Source organism: Pleurodeles waltl, chromosome 6 (genome assembly GCF_031143425.1).
Source record: "Pleurodeles waltl isolate 20211129_DDA chromosome 6, aPleWal1.hap1.20221129, whole genome shotgun sequence".
NCBI lineage: Eukaryota > Metazoa > Chordata > Amphibia > Caudata > Salamandridae > Pleurodeles > Pleurodeles waltl.
In genome coordinates, this window is record NC_090445.1 from 425,990,487 (window position 1) to 426,009,061 (window position 18,575).

Genomic DNA, 18,575 nt, shown 5'->3' on the forward strand with positions numbered 1-18,575 from the left:
TGCTTTCTCTTTGCTTTTGCTCCAGTTTCTTTTTGCCCCATCTTGTTGCTTTTCCCTCATTTTCACTACTTTCGTCTTGTTTTTCCCCTCTTTTTTGTGTTTCTGCTCATTACCTTTCCCTCAATTTCACTGCTTTCTCCTTGAACTTGCCCCATTTTTTGTGTGCCTTCTGCTTGCTTTTCCCTAGTTTGTACTGCTTTCTCCTTGCTTTTTAGCCTGTTTGTTGGGTGCCTTTTCCTTGCTTTTCCTTTGTTGCTTTGTCAGGGACTTTCAAGTGCATGGATGCCCTGTCTGGTGATTAGCCGTGCTTTACAAATCCTGATTGATTGATTGCTTTATTCAGAACAAATTGCCACTTAATTGTTCCTAGATTTCCAGTTTATTTTTCATTATATCTGTTCCTTCACAAAGTGGGTATCCTATTGGTTGGCAGAGTTGGGTACAAAGGTGAATATCGTACTAGTTCCCATGACATACCATTAAATTGCTCCTTATATTAAAAATAGGTTTTTGTTGAAGCATCAGTACTTAGCATGTTTGTCAAGGCAAAGCTAGTTAGCCCATATCTGTTTTTTTCTGAATTTACACTGTATGAGAAGGAAGAGTTTTTTACGAACTCTCCATCAATAGCTTTCATAGAATTATTACTTATGAAGAATAGTAACACTTTTGTAGGTGGTAGATGGTGCTTGTTCTCATTTGAGAAAGCAGATAAAAGTAAAAGTAAGAATTGACTAAAAGGTTATTTACTGCATACAGTCACTCATTCAATTATGAAAGACGTCTTTGCATTGAATCTCAGATTTCTCTTCCTCACAACAGAATGGAAAATACCTTGGCCAAGGTTTAAAAGATTAAGCAGCATGACTTGTGACTGCTATCAGGGCATAGTTTCAGACAAGAACAACCACAGAGGCTACCAAGACCTAAATTAAGTGGTATTTTAACCCCTACTTGACTTCTGCAGGTACCTGAACTGTGGAAACATGATAGCACTGTTTGTTGAACTCTGGAGCCTTTGTTCTGTTGCAAGTTCAATATTGATACTTCAGCTGAAGATAGGTAAAGCCACTTTCCCACAGTCTATAGTGTGATAACACTGGGATACATCTGGGGACTTGATGTATAAAAAGGTACCTGGGCACCGTCCTCAGTCTGTCCTCAGTACCAGCACAGTCGCCAACATGGGCAAGTTTCTTCTCCTCACTGGTGAGTACAGACTGCTGAGTAATTTGGGAATAGCTGTTTATGCCTCTGCCTTTCCCTTGGATATTATGTTATGTTATGTTATTGAAACTTTGTAGAACACACTTGCATCTCAGAATGGTGTCCTGGCTCTAAAAGCTGGTTGGACTGACAAACAATTACCCACTTACATACCCAATACCCACCCTACTCAAATAAAATATATTTTTTAAACATTCTGAACTGAAAGTGATTATACCCTTAAGGGAACAAAGAAGGATACTCCAGTTCTTTACTGCTAGTAAACTACAGGCACACCCACCACTAAACAAGAAATCACCAAATTAAGGTCAGACACAGAGCAAAGAGATCTATTGGGAATATATGTGCTCAATTTATCCTAAAGGCCAGATTTAGGTAATGCTCATTGAACTAGGAATAATGGGCCAGATGTACAAAAAAAGCAATTTGCGACTTGCAAATTGCGAGTCCCTGCGACTCGCAATTTGCAACTCGCAAATTGCTATGCAGTACGGTGTCTCAGACACCGACTGCAACTCGCAATGGGGTCGCAATGACCCACCTCATGAATATTCATGAGGTGGGTCGCAAATTGCGGCCCCATTGCGAGTATAGGCACTCGCTAACATGGAGGCCTGCTGACGTCAGCAGGCCTCCATGTTAGCGACCTGCTTGTCAATAAAGCAGGTTTTTTTTTTTTAAAGTGTAGCCCGTTTTCCCTAAGGGAAAACGAGCTGCACTTTAAAAAAATCCGAAACCTTTAGTTTCGGTTTTTCAGGGCAGGGAGTGGTCCCTTGGACCACTCCCTGCCCTGAAAAATTAATATCTGGTCCAGTCACAAAGGGGAAGGGGTCCCATGGGGACCCCTTCCCGTTTGCGACTGGGTTACCATCCACTTCAAGTGGATGGTAACTGCGAGTCCATTTGCGGCCGCTTTCGCGGCCGCAAATGGAATTGCATACCAGTGCGAGTCGCTAATAGGAAGGGAACACCCCTTCCTATTAGCGAGTCTGAAATGCATTTTGCGAGTCGGATCCGACTCGCAAAATGCATTTCTGCATAGCAAACCCACGTTTGCGAGTCGCAAACGGCGATTTTCGCCGTTTGCGACTCGCAAACGGGTTGCTACATCTGGCCCATAGTCTTGAATAACATTTTTTCCTCTAGGGCAGCCAGTGCAGCTGACACCTGTAAAGGGTGAGATGCGCTTATTAACAAAGACCACAGATCTTAAGCACAGGAACATTCTGATTAAGTTTTAGTTTAGCAGCAATCTTTTGGGGCACCAGTATAAAGACAATTGAAGTAGTCAAGTATTGAAATAATGTTGTAAAACCTGTTTGCTGTATTCTAAAGGAACAAAGAACGAGATTTTCTTTAACAGTTTCAAGAAAACTTGGATTGTCAGGGTGAGGTAATCATCAAGTTAAAAAAATATATATTTTTGACATTACAATGAATCCATTTAAGTCACTTCTGAAAGACAATTTTTAAAATCGAGTTGATTCAATTCCAATGGCACTAGCTAACAGAATGATTATGTAAGTAAAATCACCATACATCATAAAGAAATGTGGTCAAATGCTAGGATCATTTGAACTGAAAGCTCAATATAGATGTTTAATAGTATAGGGCTCAATAAGGAGCCTTGGGGGACCTAAAGTTTTAACATCAGAGTTTTAACGCATGAGAGTAAGGAGGCCCTTTGACCACTTGCATTCTATTCTGTGGATAGGTTTTCAGCCAATTGAAAGCTAAGCCTCTGACACCAGTCATATGGAGCCTTGTCTTTAGGCCTTCATGAGATGTGGTGTCAAAGGCTGTAGGGAAGTCCAAAAGAATCAGACTTACACCATCTCCTTAATCTAGATCCCAGCACAGTTCATCAACCGCTGCTACAAGTGCCAATGCTGTACTATTGTAAGATCGAAAACCAGATTGTGTCAGGTAAAGAATAGAATTCAACTCTATGAAAGTTGAGAGAATACAGTTTACTTGTTTCTCCAAAATCTTGATGGGTGTTAGTTTCTAGGAGTAGGAGAATCAGATGAGGGTTCCTTCAAAAGTGCACACATCTGTTGCTGCAAGAGTACTAGGAGTAGGAGAATCAGATGAGGGTTCCTTCAAAAGTGCTCACGTCTGCTGCTCTAAAATAAGCATTGCTTGGCATAGTGAGGGGAGAGGCACGTTTATCGGTCTCCACATGCAGGATCCTAACTGGGTTAGTGTAACACAAGAGGAACTGAATCTTATGGAAAGAGCAAGCACTTTCAAATGACCCAGGGTGAAGGGTGACAGTCAGTCAACAGGTAGATAAATGAATTAGTGGTACCTCACTAAGCTTTTTGCTTATAAACAAAGGGTCCAAGCTGGAGTTGACTAAAGCATATAAATATTCTTTCTACAGAAAGTAGTATGTTAGGTTGTTGCATGTATCTTAGGGGTTAGGAATATTATAACCATTACATTCCCACCAGACACATGAATTAATTATATTAAAAATATATTTAGTTGAGGTTGTTAAAATTGAATTTTATGAGTAAAATACTTGGATTTATCTAGTTTAATAATCTGTGGCACAGGGTGACTAGATATGACCCCTTGTTTTCTGTACTGTAGACCTGTTGCCATATACATCAAGCTTGTTACATTCTTTTTTTAAATGGAGTAAATCATCCAAACATAGAAGGGTATATTGCTGTCAAAGGGGATGATTCACTACCTCTCAGATCTACCACATGAATCCAAAAAGGCTGTTTACATTTTAAGTCAGAGACCTCAGCCTCTTAGTTCCCCACATGTATTGAAATGATAGTCATGAGTGGTGATAAATGTACTTTTAGGAATTAGGCATAGGCTTCCTCTTGTTGCTCATAGAGCAGTGGACTATAATCCCTTGAGGATGTGATGAAACAACAGAGTGCTTTTGATTATATGTTGGCTGGTGCACTACATACATGCAGTCATTCAGGTAGGTTACATACTATGTCCCTGTAATAGGCTGCTGACGGTGATAAGCATTGCTGTATGGCTGACCTTTGTAGGCAGAAGTTTGTTGGTGGCAAAAATGAATCAACAGCTATTGGTATATTATACACATTTGTAAAGCGAACTATCACCCGGGAGGTTGTCCTGGCGCCTAGTGGGTGTGATCCTAGCCAGATGTAGGGCCTAGTGGGACTACTCCTAAAACCAGGTTTACAGCTTCTTGCGGAATTCAAGAAATGAGGAAGAGGCTTTTATGTGTAGCGGCAGGTAGTTCCACACTTTAGGAGAGATGTGGGAGAAGGCTTGACCCTTGGATCTGGTTCTCTGTATGCATGGGATGTGTGCAAGTAGGAGTCCGGACAAGGAGAGGTGTCTGGACGGTTTGTGAAAGTAGATGCAAGCATTAAGCAATGCTGAGCCAGTGGTATGTAGTGCCTTGAAAGTGTGGGTGAGGATTTTGAGTTGTGTTCCTTTGTGAAATGGTGAGCCAGTGGAGGTCCTTCAGGTGTTGTGTGATGATAGTTCGTCATTGCAGTTTGAAAGTGATTCTGACCACAGAGTTTTGAGTGGCCTGCAGCCGTCTGGTGAGTTTGTTTTTGTTGATCCTTGCATAGAGGGTATTCCCGAAGTCCATCTTGCTAGTGACTTTTTCCTCAGTGCTGATTAGGAGCCATTTGAAAAGCTTCATCCGTATCTTCAGGGTATGGAAGCATGAGACTGTGACTACATTGGCTATTAGTAATGCAATTAAAATAAGCACTCCATTTTAAAGATCATAAAATAGTTCACATGCACCCATATACAGTTAATGTGGGAATAGCTAAATTAAATATATGCAGATCCTATTATTATATAAGGAAAGTCTGCTATTTAATGTATTGCTAGATTATGTCTAGTTAACTAATCCATAAATCCTCTTTCATGCAGGCACAGTTGCTACACAAGACTCAATTTTTTAACAGAATCATTTTTTAACAATACTAAAATACATTTCCTAAAGGGTGTTTAAATAAAGAATGGGTTACTCATATTAAAATCTTACAACTAAGTTACATACTGCTTGTGACAGTTATTTCCAGGCAATTATATTTTAGTGCTTATTGTGCAAACTAATGTTCATAGTGTTCTGTTTGTGATATACTTATTGACATCTTTAATCAGACAACTTCAGCATACTTTCATGAACACAAATTGTACTTGAGTTTTATGAAATGCAGGTTTCTCCACATGGCTAGTTCAGAGATATGCACTGTACAGCAAATAGAAAATGTTTAGAATCCAATCAAGTGTGAGGGAAGAACATTTGTCTGGTATTACATTGTCACCTATATGAATTGTAGAGTTTGTGGGAAGTTTTGCATATTTGCAGTAACATCAACAATATAGTTTCATTCATGATTATATCTGTCTGATTCATAATAAAGAAAATGTTGATTCTTCAGTGGAATCCTTGATTAGAGATGGGATACAAATTTGAGAATCAAAAATCCCCTTGTTTCTGGTGTTATTTGTGGAAAAATAGATCATATCAACAACATTTCATTAATACGACCTATATCTCCTGGATATACATAAATATTGTCAAATTGTCAAATTACAGCCATTTTAGACTATAATTATAAATATTTTGCAAGGATCTTTCATGTGGCATTGAGTCACTGTTAATTGAAGCCATACGCAGAACTATTCTTGATCCCTAAATGTATCCTTCTTAATATCCGAAATGCTTGTTATGTGGTGTTCATGAAATGTTAAAATTATCTTAGGCTCAGAATTCTAAATTGATGTGGCACCTGATCCCTGGTAACTGCTCAAACTGTCCACATAGCAATGGCTGGTCAGAGCATCAGTCATGGCTGACAGCCGAATGAATGAGGAAATGCCTTCTGTTCAGGTTTCTAATACTCAAGTAAAGATGACTTTTGTAGAAAGTGACTTTTCATGGTGACAGCTGAGAGAGCATCTAAAGTTACTGTAGAGAGTGATGTCCTTAAAACTTGAAGTTTCCTACATGAAGCAGATTATATTTCCTTTTGAACTCTGCTCCTATATCCTTGACTTGCTGTGACTGTTGCCCTTTTCCTATTGCTGCATTGTAACCACATGTTTTACCTCCGTGCAGGTCTGGTTCTGCTGCTCAATGCCCAGATAGGTAAGCAGCCTTCACTACTTGTTTCCTTTCCTTAGACAAATGTGTGTATAAGTGAGTTAAAAATAGCACACTCATATTAAATGTCAGTTTAGTTATGGCTGCATTCTACCCCTGCCACCTAGAGCAGTCTGAAGGTTATTGCATTAGCATGAGTATTTGTTTAATAAGGGGCCCTTAGATCAAAGCCTCTGATAAGTTCTAGTATGTGGGCCTCACCCTACAACTTTTACCTCCCTCATCAACAATCTTCCCATGTTCTCCAAAAAGCCTAATAAAGGAATTAGAATGCCATAATTGGGGACCCTTAAAGATTGTGTGGCAAGATGATGTCAATCTGCCTTGGCCATTAAGAACTGATAATAAACTAAACTAGACCTGTCTCCTGGCAGTGATAGTGTGTCAGCCCCAGTGATTGTACCTTGCAGGGTATTCCAGTAGCTGCATGCCTCCATTATATTATGTTTTCAACAGCTGGGAAGCTTGACCATGGAGTTTGGACTGGAGAAACACCGTAGGGAAAGATGTCTGTGAAAACATGGCATGCATGCAATCCACTTGATGGTGCCTGAAAGAAAATGTTAAGTGTGTGCAATAACTATCTTAACCCTGTTCACAATGCAGGTTTTGCCTACCAGCTGACATGCTACTTTACCAATTGGGCCCAGTACAGGCCAGGCCTGGGAAAATTCAAGCCAGACAACATTGACCCATGCCTGTGTACTCACCTGATCTATGCCTTTGCTGGAATGTCCAACAACCAGATCACAACAATTGAGTGGAATGACGTGACTCTCTACAGCTCCTTCCAGAACCTCAAGAACCAGTAAGTAATTGATCACAGTGGTAACTCTATACGAGTATGGACCTAAAGTGAAATTTGTGACTAAAGTGTTTCCAAGAATAAAGAAGAGGAGATAAGATGGTTATTCAAGGCCTTATCTGTTCTCTGGAGGACAACATTATGTAACACATCTATCTGATGAAGAATCAATAAATAGATATAAGTTAATCACCAGGCTAATCACATTGTTGATGCATGCATGATTTTCAGCAAGTAAATTACAGAACTAAAGCTAAGATACAAATGTGAAATCGGAGTGTCCTGGACAGGTGATGCTCAATTCTGACAGTATTATTCACTGAATGTCAGTATTTTAGTATAGTGCTAATATGTATTTCAATCATGGTTGTATTTCAGGAGCCGACTGATACAAAATATTGTACCCTCCTCTTGTTATATGTTCTAATGGGACATCATAATTTATTAAAAAGATTGCTCCCTCAAACCTTTTTTCTATCATTCTGTTCATAGGAATGGAGCACTGAAGACTCTTCTGGCGATTGGTGGCTGGAACTTCGGCACAGCACCGTGAGTTTTAAGTATTTGGTGCCTGCAATTGTATCCATTACACACTTTGCACAGTGCCAGTACTCTTCAAAATGACCCTGACCCTTTCATCTTTCTCCTTTTTAGATTCACCGCCATGGTCTCAACTCCACAGACCCGTCAGACCTTCATCACCTCTGTTATCAGCTTCTTGCGTCAGTATGGGTTTGATGGGTTGGACTTTGACTGGGAGTACCCTGGGTCCAGAGGAAGCCCACCACAGGACAAACAACTCTTCACTACTTTGGTCCAGGTAAGGAAGAAAAATCATACCCCAGGTTTACCAAAGGCATAACCTGTGGGGAAGAAAGGAACATCAGCTTGCTCAAGTAGATGGGTGCAAGCAAGAGCAGCAGTCAGCTGAATAAATAAGCATATCAGCCTGTAAGCAGGAGTATGGATACCGGAGGGATCCAGCTATCAGGGGCACATTTGGTTTGTGGACAATGGTGTAGGCCAGCCATTGAGAAGACCAGGGCAAAAAAGGAACAAACTAGCTAGTGAGGAGACAACTAAGTCATCCACACAGTCAGCCAGACATCTGCAGAGATAAGGGAGCCATGCAATGAGCAGAGGGATAAGGCAGCCAACTACCTAGCAGGTAGCAAGGTCACCAGGCAATGGTTGGGTGCACAAGGGTGTCAGATAGGTGTTGCTGTTACTAGTGCCACAGCCATCCAGCGGAGCAAAGGGTACCATTTAGCCACCCAGAGACAGTCGCACAAAGCTGCAAATAGAGACAAGGGTTCCACCTGCTATGTGAGAGACTAGGGTGCTAACTAGCAAGTAGAGTGATAGTGATCCCTATCAGACAGCTATTGGGAAGACAAACGTACTAGGCAGCCCCGACTGTAATGGTACTATTGGGACTCTAGGCCTCAGTTGTGAAGATAAGTTGGCGAGGAGACTAGGAAAGGATCCCATACAGCAGCTGCGGAGACTGGAAGAATGCCATGCAGCAGTTACGGAGAGTGAGACTCTGCCAGGCAGTCATCAAGGAGGCTGGGGGATGCCGTCTTGGGGGGTGGGGCACTAGGCAGCCAACTGGGGAAGGGTGCTCCAAGCATCTATTAAGATAACTGGGGTGAGGACAGGCTTCTTCAGGATGCTGCATAGGAGACTAGAAATGCTAACCAGCTGAGTTGTCAATAACACAAGTGATCATTGGGGCAAATAAGGGAGCCAATATGGAGATAATGGTGTCCAGAAGGCAATGGAAAGGCTAGAACATCTACCTCAGGGATAGAATGTCTTAACCTCAGGCTTGTCCATATTTGGTTAGTGGCTCTGTAGCCATTTTAAAAAATGGTGCTGTCTGCAGATAGCCTCTTAAACGTCATCTAAAAAAAAGATAGACTATTGTTTCACTCTTTATGACTTTCTACTCAACATTTTAAAAAGTCTGGAAAGAAGCTGAGTGCACATTGAAGAAAAATATATGCTCTCTAAAAATATAATTTACATTCTGACAAAAAGCTCCTACAACACTGCAAATATGAAGAAAAGTGTATTATTAATGTCTCCAAATTCATCAAAGATATATAGTTTGGCTCATCTAACTGCTGCAGGGCAAGAGTTCCTGCCTGTGGCTCTTTGAAGAACTGTGTCATCTTAATTATAGAGTTTGAAATGATTTGAAAGGTTTTTGAGTAGCTGCCACTACCCCTTCTTTGCATCTTGATTCCTCTAGTTGACTCTGTTTTCCACATTTATCGTGGGGTTCATTGTTTCCAAAGCAAAGTCCACTATATTGGTTTCTCCACTTGATCCTTGTTTAATGGCTACTGTACTGACACCATAGCCCTAATCCTCAAGGAACTTTGGACATTTTAAGGGACATGGCCCTGGTGTTTTGTTCCCTGCTTAGGTGTTGAAAGCAGGCATGAATCTACTGCTCTTGACCTATTTGGAGCTCTCTCCTCTTGCTGGAGAGGCTTGTACTCTGTAGAACAAGAAGCCCCTTCTGTGAGGGGGCTAGGAGCGATCTTTTAAATTATTAATTACCCAGGCATCTGGGGAGAGGTGTTTTTGATTAATTAACACATAAGTGCTAGAGTAGCCATTCCCTTCATTATAAACTGTTAACCATTTCTTCCTTTCTTTATAGGAAATGCGGGCAGCCTTTGAGCAGGAGGCAACTCAGAGCAACAAGCCCCGGCTCATGGTCACAGCTGCTGTGGCAGCAGGCATCTCGAACATTCAGTCCGGGTACCAGATCCCTCAGCTCTCGGCGTGAGTACAGTCTTCTTTCTGGGGATAGGTGTAGTGATGTTGTGTGCAGAGGACATCAATAATCATTACATGTTGAAATGTGAGATTTTAATGATTGGAAGGTTGGTCATAGTGCTCACAGAATGTGAGCATTCTAGCAGTAAATGAGGTGGGCAAGAAGAAGAGGCTGCCACATGGCAGGCATCTAATAGGAAAACCAAACACTTAATAAAAACTTGGTCTGCTACTGCATCAGGATGGTACAACCACAGGAAGTATAACTGTACCTGCTACTTGTCCTGTAAATTCAGTACAGTGCCCTTAAGCTATAGTACAGCAACGTATTTACGCATATGCCTTTTCCGGCAGGGCTCTGGACTACATCCATGTCATGACCTATGATTTGCACGGATCCTGGGAGGGATACACTGGGGAGAACAGCCCCCTGTATACCAACCCTGCTGCCACTGGGGCAAATGCTTACTTGAATGTCGTAAGTATAGTGACATTCCACAACTGATGAAGTTCTGTTTAGCTGCTGTCTGATATTTTCATTGAATCTTTGTCAAGTGCCAAGTTCAAGAGATTATCAAAGTATCTATGAAATTGTTATGAAACATTGTGCACCATTCGCAAAGATTTAAACAACTTTTGACTTTGTAGGATTACGTCATGAACTACTGGTTGACCAATGGTGCTCCAGCTTCTAAACTCATTGTTGGATTTCCCACGTATGGACACACTTTTATTCTGAGCAGTCCGTCCAACAATGGCATCGGGGCCCCAACATCTGGAGCTGGCCCTGCTGGCCCTTTCACCAGACAAGCTGGGTTCTGGGCCTACTATGAGGTACATATACTTTGAACCATTAATTGACTTTGGTGTTTTTCCTGGTCAGTATATTATTCCACTATAACAAAAATAAAATTAATTAACAAAACAAAACTAATCTTTGCAGATCTGCACCTTCCTGAAGAATGGAGCTACTGATAACTGGTCATCTGCTGAAGAGGTTCCCTACGCATACCAGGGCAACCAGTGGCTTGGATACGACAATGTGAAGAGTTTCACACTCAAGGTATTCAATACATATTGGTCTGTTCCATGATATTTTGCAAAGGCTGGAGGCGCCACAGGGTAACTGATGTTTAAAGCAGTACCTTAATCTGTATACATTCTATCTAATCCTTATAGGCTCAGTGGCTGATGAAGAACAACCTGGCTGGTGCAATGGTGTGGGCCATTGACCTCGACGACTTTACTGGCACATTCTGTAACCAGGGCAAGTTTCCTCTGATCACTGCGCTGAAAACTACTCTTGGAGTACAAGCTTCAGGTGAGGAATGATACATTTGAAATACATCTTCCTGTTTTCTTTCTTCTCAGTTTTCATCCATTATGAAACTAAGCGCTTAGCAAGGATTTCAGTTTATGCACATATTATATATAAAATGATAGGGCACAGTATTGTAAAAAGAATTTCCTATACGGTGGCAATAGCAGTACACGATGAAGTTGAATCTAGCCAGAGTTCACCACCAGTAGCCTTTCTCTGGTACCATGTCTCACACCCTCACCCAGTAAGGGGTGTATTCTGTTTTATTGATTTTTGGAAACCAGTGCACTTTGAACTGGACACGCCGCCACTGCCAGCAAAATGATTTTCATATTTAGGACAACTAATAGCAAATGTTGTGTTAGACAATGATATCATTGCAATAGATTTCTTTAACCAGTTAACTCACTATAGGGTTTAGAGTTTAATGAATGCAGGACTACCATCCTATTTACAATGTAGCACCACATGTACACTCTACAGCGGTGGCTCCTCCGTTATGGTGGAGGAGCGTGCCCCCCCTCCAGTAGCAGCAGCTGCAAAGCTTGAAAAATAAAACGATTATAAACCAAGCTTTATTATCGTTTCATTTTAGAGGGGGAGGGTTGTGCACTCCCTTTAGTGCACATGTTGGTTCGACCATCTCAGGATAGCCAAACCCACATGCGCACTGAGCTCTCTCCATCCTGAGCAGTGTTGCCAGGTTGGAGACAGCAGGCACAGACTCCCAGTCTGCCAGGGAGTGCAAATCGAGGGCGCACAGGCCAATCCTGACGCACCAGCACACTGACCCTACATAGCACCCTATGCATTTAGTAAAACTGAGATCATTAAAGTTTAAAGGAATAGAACCTGAACACCTATCCTAGCAGTGCCTATCATCTAGGTTCAGAACAACATGGTCACTTTACAGAACTGGGAGGATCCCTAGGTGTGTACAACCTTTTGTGCTAAAAACATTTTTGATTGGGGAATGAATGTGGTCTCAGCTTAGTTTGGACCAAGATTCCCCTTATTCCAAACAAACACGGTTTGTAAACCGTAGGTATGGTGTGAGGCAGGGACCATGGATAGTTGTCCCCTTGGGTGGTTGTTGACATTGAGACAGCAAGAGGTCACCTGACTCCTAAAGGCGCCATAAAGAAGGTCCATATGTTGTGTACGAAAGCTGGGGTTGTGAAAGTGTCTTTGGTAGCTTTATCAGTGACGAATGCATGTAACAGTTTGTCAACACTGTGGGTGGCAGCAATACAACAATTGGGTTTTAAAATGCAAGCTTGGTACGCCTGTAAGTAAAAACAAATCGAAAGGTGATGTAGCGGTAACGGCACTTCTGTCTGTGCTGCAGTAACAGGGGGCGGGGCAGACTAGATGGATATGAGGGTCCACATTGTTCGTAGTATTCTTTGTGTGTTTTAAAGTGTTTGTGTCTGGTCTCTTGGTCTGGCTGTTCTGCAGCCCCTTATTTCCTTGCCCCCCTGTGGATTCATATTGTGGCCTAATCATATATCTTTTCTCTGCCCTTTGTCGCCATTAAGACCACGTGTTCTCAAAACCTTGGAACTGTGCTGCCTCTTGCATTTCTCTGTCACAAGATGCCTGGGAATGGTCATGGCACTGGTTCACATTCTGGGCATACCATACAGAACCAATTAACTGTATTTAGAAACAAAATATTCATAATTAATGAAGGGAAAACTTAAAGAGGCAGTAACATTAGATTCTGGGGGCTAAGTAAGCAGACAATGTTTGCTAGAGTTCAATTGCAGATGATTTCCACTCATTGGCTCCTTTTGTCCACGCCCTTTTAGGTTGTACTGCCCCTGCAGTCCCAGTCACACCGGCTCCAGGCCCCAGTGGTGGAGGCAGCAGTGGAGGGAGCAGCGGTGGCAGCAGCGGGGGCAGTAGCTCTGGCGGCAGTGGATTCTGTGCTGGCAAAGCCAATGGCCTCTACCCAAACCCAGCACAGAAGAATGGCTTCTACAACTGCTTGAATGGAAATACCTATCAACAAGCTTGCCAGACTGGCCTGGTCTTTGACGCCAGCTGTTCCTGCTGTAACTGGCCATGATGCAAGTCCCACTACTGAGCCCTTCCTTCGCCGGATGGTCTTCTGTAACTGGGTGTTGCAAAAGAAACGATTTCTTATCACATCGAGAAACCTGTCTGTATGCCAAGGAAAGTGTTAATGCCTTCTGAGTACATTATTTGAATGCCCTTAATACATCATCTTCTATGAATGCCTTGTGCTTTTCTGAAGAGTTACACAATTCATCTCTGTATCAGCTACATGTTATGCGACTGAAATAAAGTATGTTCAAAATCTCTGCTTCATTTTGTGCATTGGGTTTTAAAAGCAATATTTTCGGTCTTTTCAGTATTACTACACCCATTTCCTCTTTAATAGGTGAGCCATACCACAACACTATTGCTAAAATGACCAAATATAAATAATGAATATGCAGATGAAAAACATTTTAGTGACTAACAGATTCACCCAAGGAGGATAGGCCTGGTTAAAACTTGAACAGCACCAAGTAGTGTGCCAGAGCGCGCTGCTTCTTCCCGCTGCTCGAGTAGATTTTCTAGTCAAGAGGCAGCTTTCACAGTGCAAGCGGCAGCTTTCTCAATGCGACCTGCAACCGCTGGTGTTTTAAATCACACTGGGAGACACTCTAGTGCCTGCAAAATGTGTTAGGGGATGCCAATTCCTGCTCACGCTTGCCAGCTTAACGTTGGCGAGCCACTCACAAGAAAAAACTCCGCCATGTGGCAGTTGGCGGAGTTTTGCCAGAACTCCATGCTCCAAGCAGAATGCAGAGTAGACAAAAATCCTCAAACTCCACCGGTGGAGCAGAATTGTTTTGCCCTTACCTAAAGGAGAGTTATGCCTAAAGTAAAAAACAAAATAGAAGATGGAACGCTGAGAAAACTGAGAGCTGCCTTTGTTTCCTCGTTTGCAAAGTCTAGGAGCCGCGCAAAACAAGTGAAACTCAGATATCATATAAACTTAGGATTTGTGTTCTAATCACCTTTGCAGCCAACTAATTTTGACTGATAAAGAAAGAAGGTCGAAAGAGTATATTACATTACATAGTCAGACATAGTGAGTGACTCATTCTTGAGCCAACTAGCCCATTTGATTGTTAATAATTATAGCACTATTTGACAAATGTCCACATTCTGTCCAAATAAGTCTTTTTCAACCTAAGATTGACTATAGAATATTTGGTAGATTTGCTCAAAGGGGGGGCTGGGAAAAGGGGAACTGCTATGCAAATTTGGGACACATTTGACATGTAGATAAAAGGAACTGACATGTTTGAATGAAGCAGATATTTTCACCCATAGGCATATACGTCATGAAGCAATTCCCTCAGTTTGTGAACCTGTAAGTGATACAGTTAGTCAGTTATCTCCTACCCATTTAACTTTGTCTGATTTTCAAAAATTGACATGCAAGTCTGACAATCCAACTTGTGAATCATAAAAATTACATGAAGAGTGCTCCCTGGTCCGGTGGTAGTGCCTGGAGCTAACGAACCCCTGCGGCTTTAGTCTCCTATATTTCCCCCTCAGTGGTCTTGAAATGCTGATGAGGTCAAGTAGGGGTGTTTCCCCGGGAGTGGTGGTCCGTATTGTTACTGGGAGACGGGTTTTGCAGCAGTGCTGCAACAGCACACACAATAACAAAATCAGCAGATCTACATAATCCACTGAGCGCTCACTTTCATTTCCAGCCTTCCTGTGTTTTCAAATATGTTATGGTTTTAAAAGCACCGCTGCAGAATTCCTTGCATATCCAGCACTTTTCAGCAGCAATAAAAGTGTCAAGATATCTCTGGTGCTTAACTCCTTGCTGGGTGGTTAGTCAGAGTTTTGTCTAGTGGTAGTTTTGACTGATCTAAGGTGGTGCAGAGGGTTAATATGTCTGCTGCAAAGAACGTGTCCCAGGCAGATCACAGAACTGTATTTTATGTGCATAACTCAGTGGGTCACTGCGTTTGTCACAGATATCCTTTTGTTCCTGTGCAGTTCATAATTTACAATAGTATTCTAGCACAGTTAGCTATGAATTGCCATCAAAGAACTGCGTGCAAACTGCATGGTACAGGTTAGAAAGTTATTTATTTTTTTCCAGTCTTTCATTATCCTAATTGTGATAAAAAGGATTTTTTTGGGTAGAAATAAATTCTTATAACTAAAGCCAACCCTAACCACTATGTTTTGAATCCTGAGCTTGTGCTTCTCCAGTCAAAGCACTGTTAAAAAATGCCTACCAGTATGAATGATGTGAATCATGGACCTTGTAGTCACCTTTGTCTTGTTTAACATTTTCTATACACTGATTTACACATTATTCATCGTCTCTATATGTGTGTGTGTGAGATATAAGGAGCTCCGACACCCTACACTGGAATATGAGAGGTGCAATACAACAAATTAAATTCACGGGAGTGCAGGGTTATGGAGAGATGAGGGGGACTTTTGGTGGGTGATAGTGAGGGAATCATTGAAGGGCACCAAGTCAGATGGTCGTATGGTGGTACACTGTAAGGTCATCATTTACTATGCTTTAAAAGTTAAAACAATTGAATATATAATGAACAATGTGTTGTCGAATGCACCATTTTTGCCATTTTTCCCAACATGTTCTTGGGGGGAGAATACTGCCAAGGCCCCTTTGTAGTGGTCAGGGTTGCTCACTGCACTAACTCTCTACAAAACTCACAGTGGCTGGTCTGACAACATTTTCCAGGGCGGCTTTGGATTGCCAAACTGGCCCTGCTAGAAAGGGTTGTATGCTGTTTCGTGGCATGGTCCTGGGCCAGGGTGTACAACTCCTTTAGTAGGAACCCCACTATTTTACAGCTAGACTGCCTTGCTCAAAAGTTGTGAAGAAAACTTTCTACCCTCCCTGATAACAGCTACTTCATTGCCCCCAACATTATTGGAAGGGCCCTGGGTAGGTCTGAACAGCTGACATCTTTATTTCTCTCCTCCTGCCACAAAGGAGACGAATGTAAATGCTCTAGAAGGCTCTTCTCACCCAGCAGCTAAATAGAAAGTATATTTTCAGTCCTAGCCCCTTTGTGAGATAAAGTTCTCGTGGACAGTGGGCACTGCCCAACCCACAAAGGACAGAAAGAAAAAGTGAGTGATTTTCCCTTCCCTTCCAACTTTGACAAACATGTAGGCTTATGTATTGCAGGAAAATATCTAAAATTGTATTGCAGTGTTCAGCCTTTCATTAGTGTGACTGACTAAAAACATCTCAAATCCTTGGAAAAATGTGTGGGTAACTGTGGAAACTATAATACATTTCAGGGAAACAGTTCAGATCTGTGAAAAAATGTAAGAAATTTGGACAACTGATAGTGAAAATGTATTTTAAGTTAATGACAAGACAAAATGAAACGAGCAGCTCTCAACAGTCTGTTGTTTAAAATACAAAGTAGTTGAAATGTGTCGCTCTTGAACATCTCTTTTCAACCATTCATAAAGTAATGTGCATTTGTAAAGCACACCGCCACCTCAAGTAGTTTATTGGCGCTATATAACAGATGTTTATTATACCTAGCCTAATGGTACTGGTTTGATTAACCTTGCGAAATGAAATTTGGAGTTGGACCTCCGAGATTCGAACATTTGACTAACAGGACAAACACATATTCCTGCAGTGTACACATGAACACATGAATGCAATGAGCCTCTGTATTCATCAGTGCACCTTTTCCCATTCCACACGATTTTCATCTCACCTCTGCATGTGTGCTCCTAATAGCACACATTTTACTGCCACCTCCAGTCATAATCTGTAGTGTAGAGCCGGGATCGGCTGAATAAAGCACACTCATGCTCAGCCCATCCTGCAACGCGGCTGAAGTGCCAGTACAATGGACCAGCACCTCTCTGGGCGCCAGTTGTCGCACTAACCTCTGTTGAAGTCAGCCATTGCAGTATGGCTCTGCAATTCCATCTTACTCTTTTGATGCTTCTGCACGCTTTGTCCGACCATGGAGTTCGAAGTGAGATAGGAAATACATAAGAAGGTGTTAAAACATTTAAAATCTGTAGGGAACTAAGAAATCTGTGTTTTCAGCAGTGAATGTTGCCTTGAACAGTTAGACTGTATGTGTGTATGTGTGTAGGAGGCTGGCCTGGCTTGTAGTGGGTACCCAGAGGTACTTACACTCTGTACCGGGTCCTGTTATCCCTTATTAGTGTAGAAGAGGTGTTTCTAGCAGCTTAGGCTGATAGAAGGTAGCTATAGCAGAGCAGCTTAGGCTGAACTAGGAGACATGCAAATCTCCTACTATACCACTGGTGTCATATGCACAATATCATAAGAAAACACAATACACAGATATACTAAAAATAAAGGTACTTTATTTTTATGACAATATGCCAAAAGAATCTCAGTGAGTACCCTCAGTATGAGGATGCCAAATATACACAAGATATATGTACACAATACCAAAAATATGCAGTAATAGCAAAAGGAAGTAATGCAAGCAATGTAAAGTTACAGTATATTGCAATAGGAGCACATAGGTATAGGGGCAACACAAACCATATACTCCAAAAGTGGAATGCGAACCACGAATTGACCCCAAACCTATGTGAGCTTGTAGAGGGTCGCTGGGACTGTAAGAAAACAGTGAGGGTTAGAAAAATAGCCCACCCCAAGACCATGTAAGGTAGGTGTAAAGTGCACCTACAACCCCAGAGAGCAGAGAAGTCGTGATAGGGGGATTCTGCAAGGAAGACCAACACCAGCAAAGCAACAACAGTGGATTTCCAGACCTGAGTACCTGTAAGACAAGGGGACCAAGTCCAAGAGTTTCGACAGTGTCGAGAGTGGGCAGATGCCCAGGAAATGCCAGATGAGGATGCAAAGAAGCTGCCACCGGATGGAAGAAGATTGGGGTTCTGCAAGAACGAAGAGGACTAGGAACTTCCCCTTTGGAGGCCAGTAAAAACCTTCAGGCCGGCCAAGAGCTCCAAAAGCAATGGCATGACTGGAAGGCTGTTCTGATTCAGTACCAACCAGGACAGAAGGTGTGGGTATTGGAGCCTGTGGCCCCAAGAGCACTCCAAGACAAATGGAGTGGACCCCATCTCATTGTTGAAAAGAAGGGCGAGGTCACCTACTTGGTTGACCTGGGCACTGCCAGGAGTCCCCTTACGGTGCTCCATGTCAATCGCCTGAAACCCTACTATGACAGAGCTGATCTCACCCTGCTCATGGCAACATATGAGGGACAGGAAGAAGAGAGTGGCCCTCTCCCTGA

General features: G+C 42.1%; 1 protein-coding gene across 1 annotated transcript; it reads left to right on the forward strand.

Moving 5' to 3' along the window:
- The first annotated feature begins 1,184 nt into the window (after positions 1 to 1,184).
- Positions 1,185 to 13,351, forward strand: LOC138301963 (acidic mammalian chitinase-like). Its single transcript, XM_069242406.1, has 11 exons — positions 1,185 to 1,209; positions 6,317 to 6,346; positions 6,968 to 7,169; positions 7,659 to 7,715; positions 7,821 to 7,986; positions 9,841 to 9,965; positions 10,314 to 10,437; positions 10,608 to 10,793; positions 10,903 to 11,022; positions 11,139 to 11,280; positions 13,092 to 13,351. Exons 1-11 carry the CDS (start codon positions 1,185 to 1,187, stop codon positions 13,349 to 13,351), a joined length of 1,437 nt encoding a protein of 478 aa, XP_069098507.1.
- Positions 13,352 to 18,575: the final 5,224 nt, after the last annotated feature.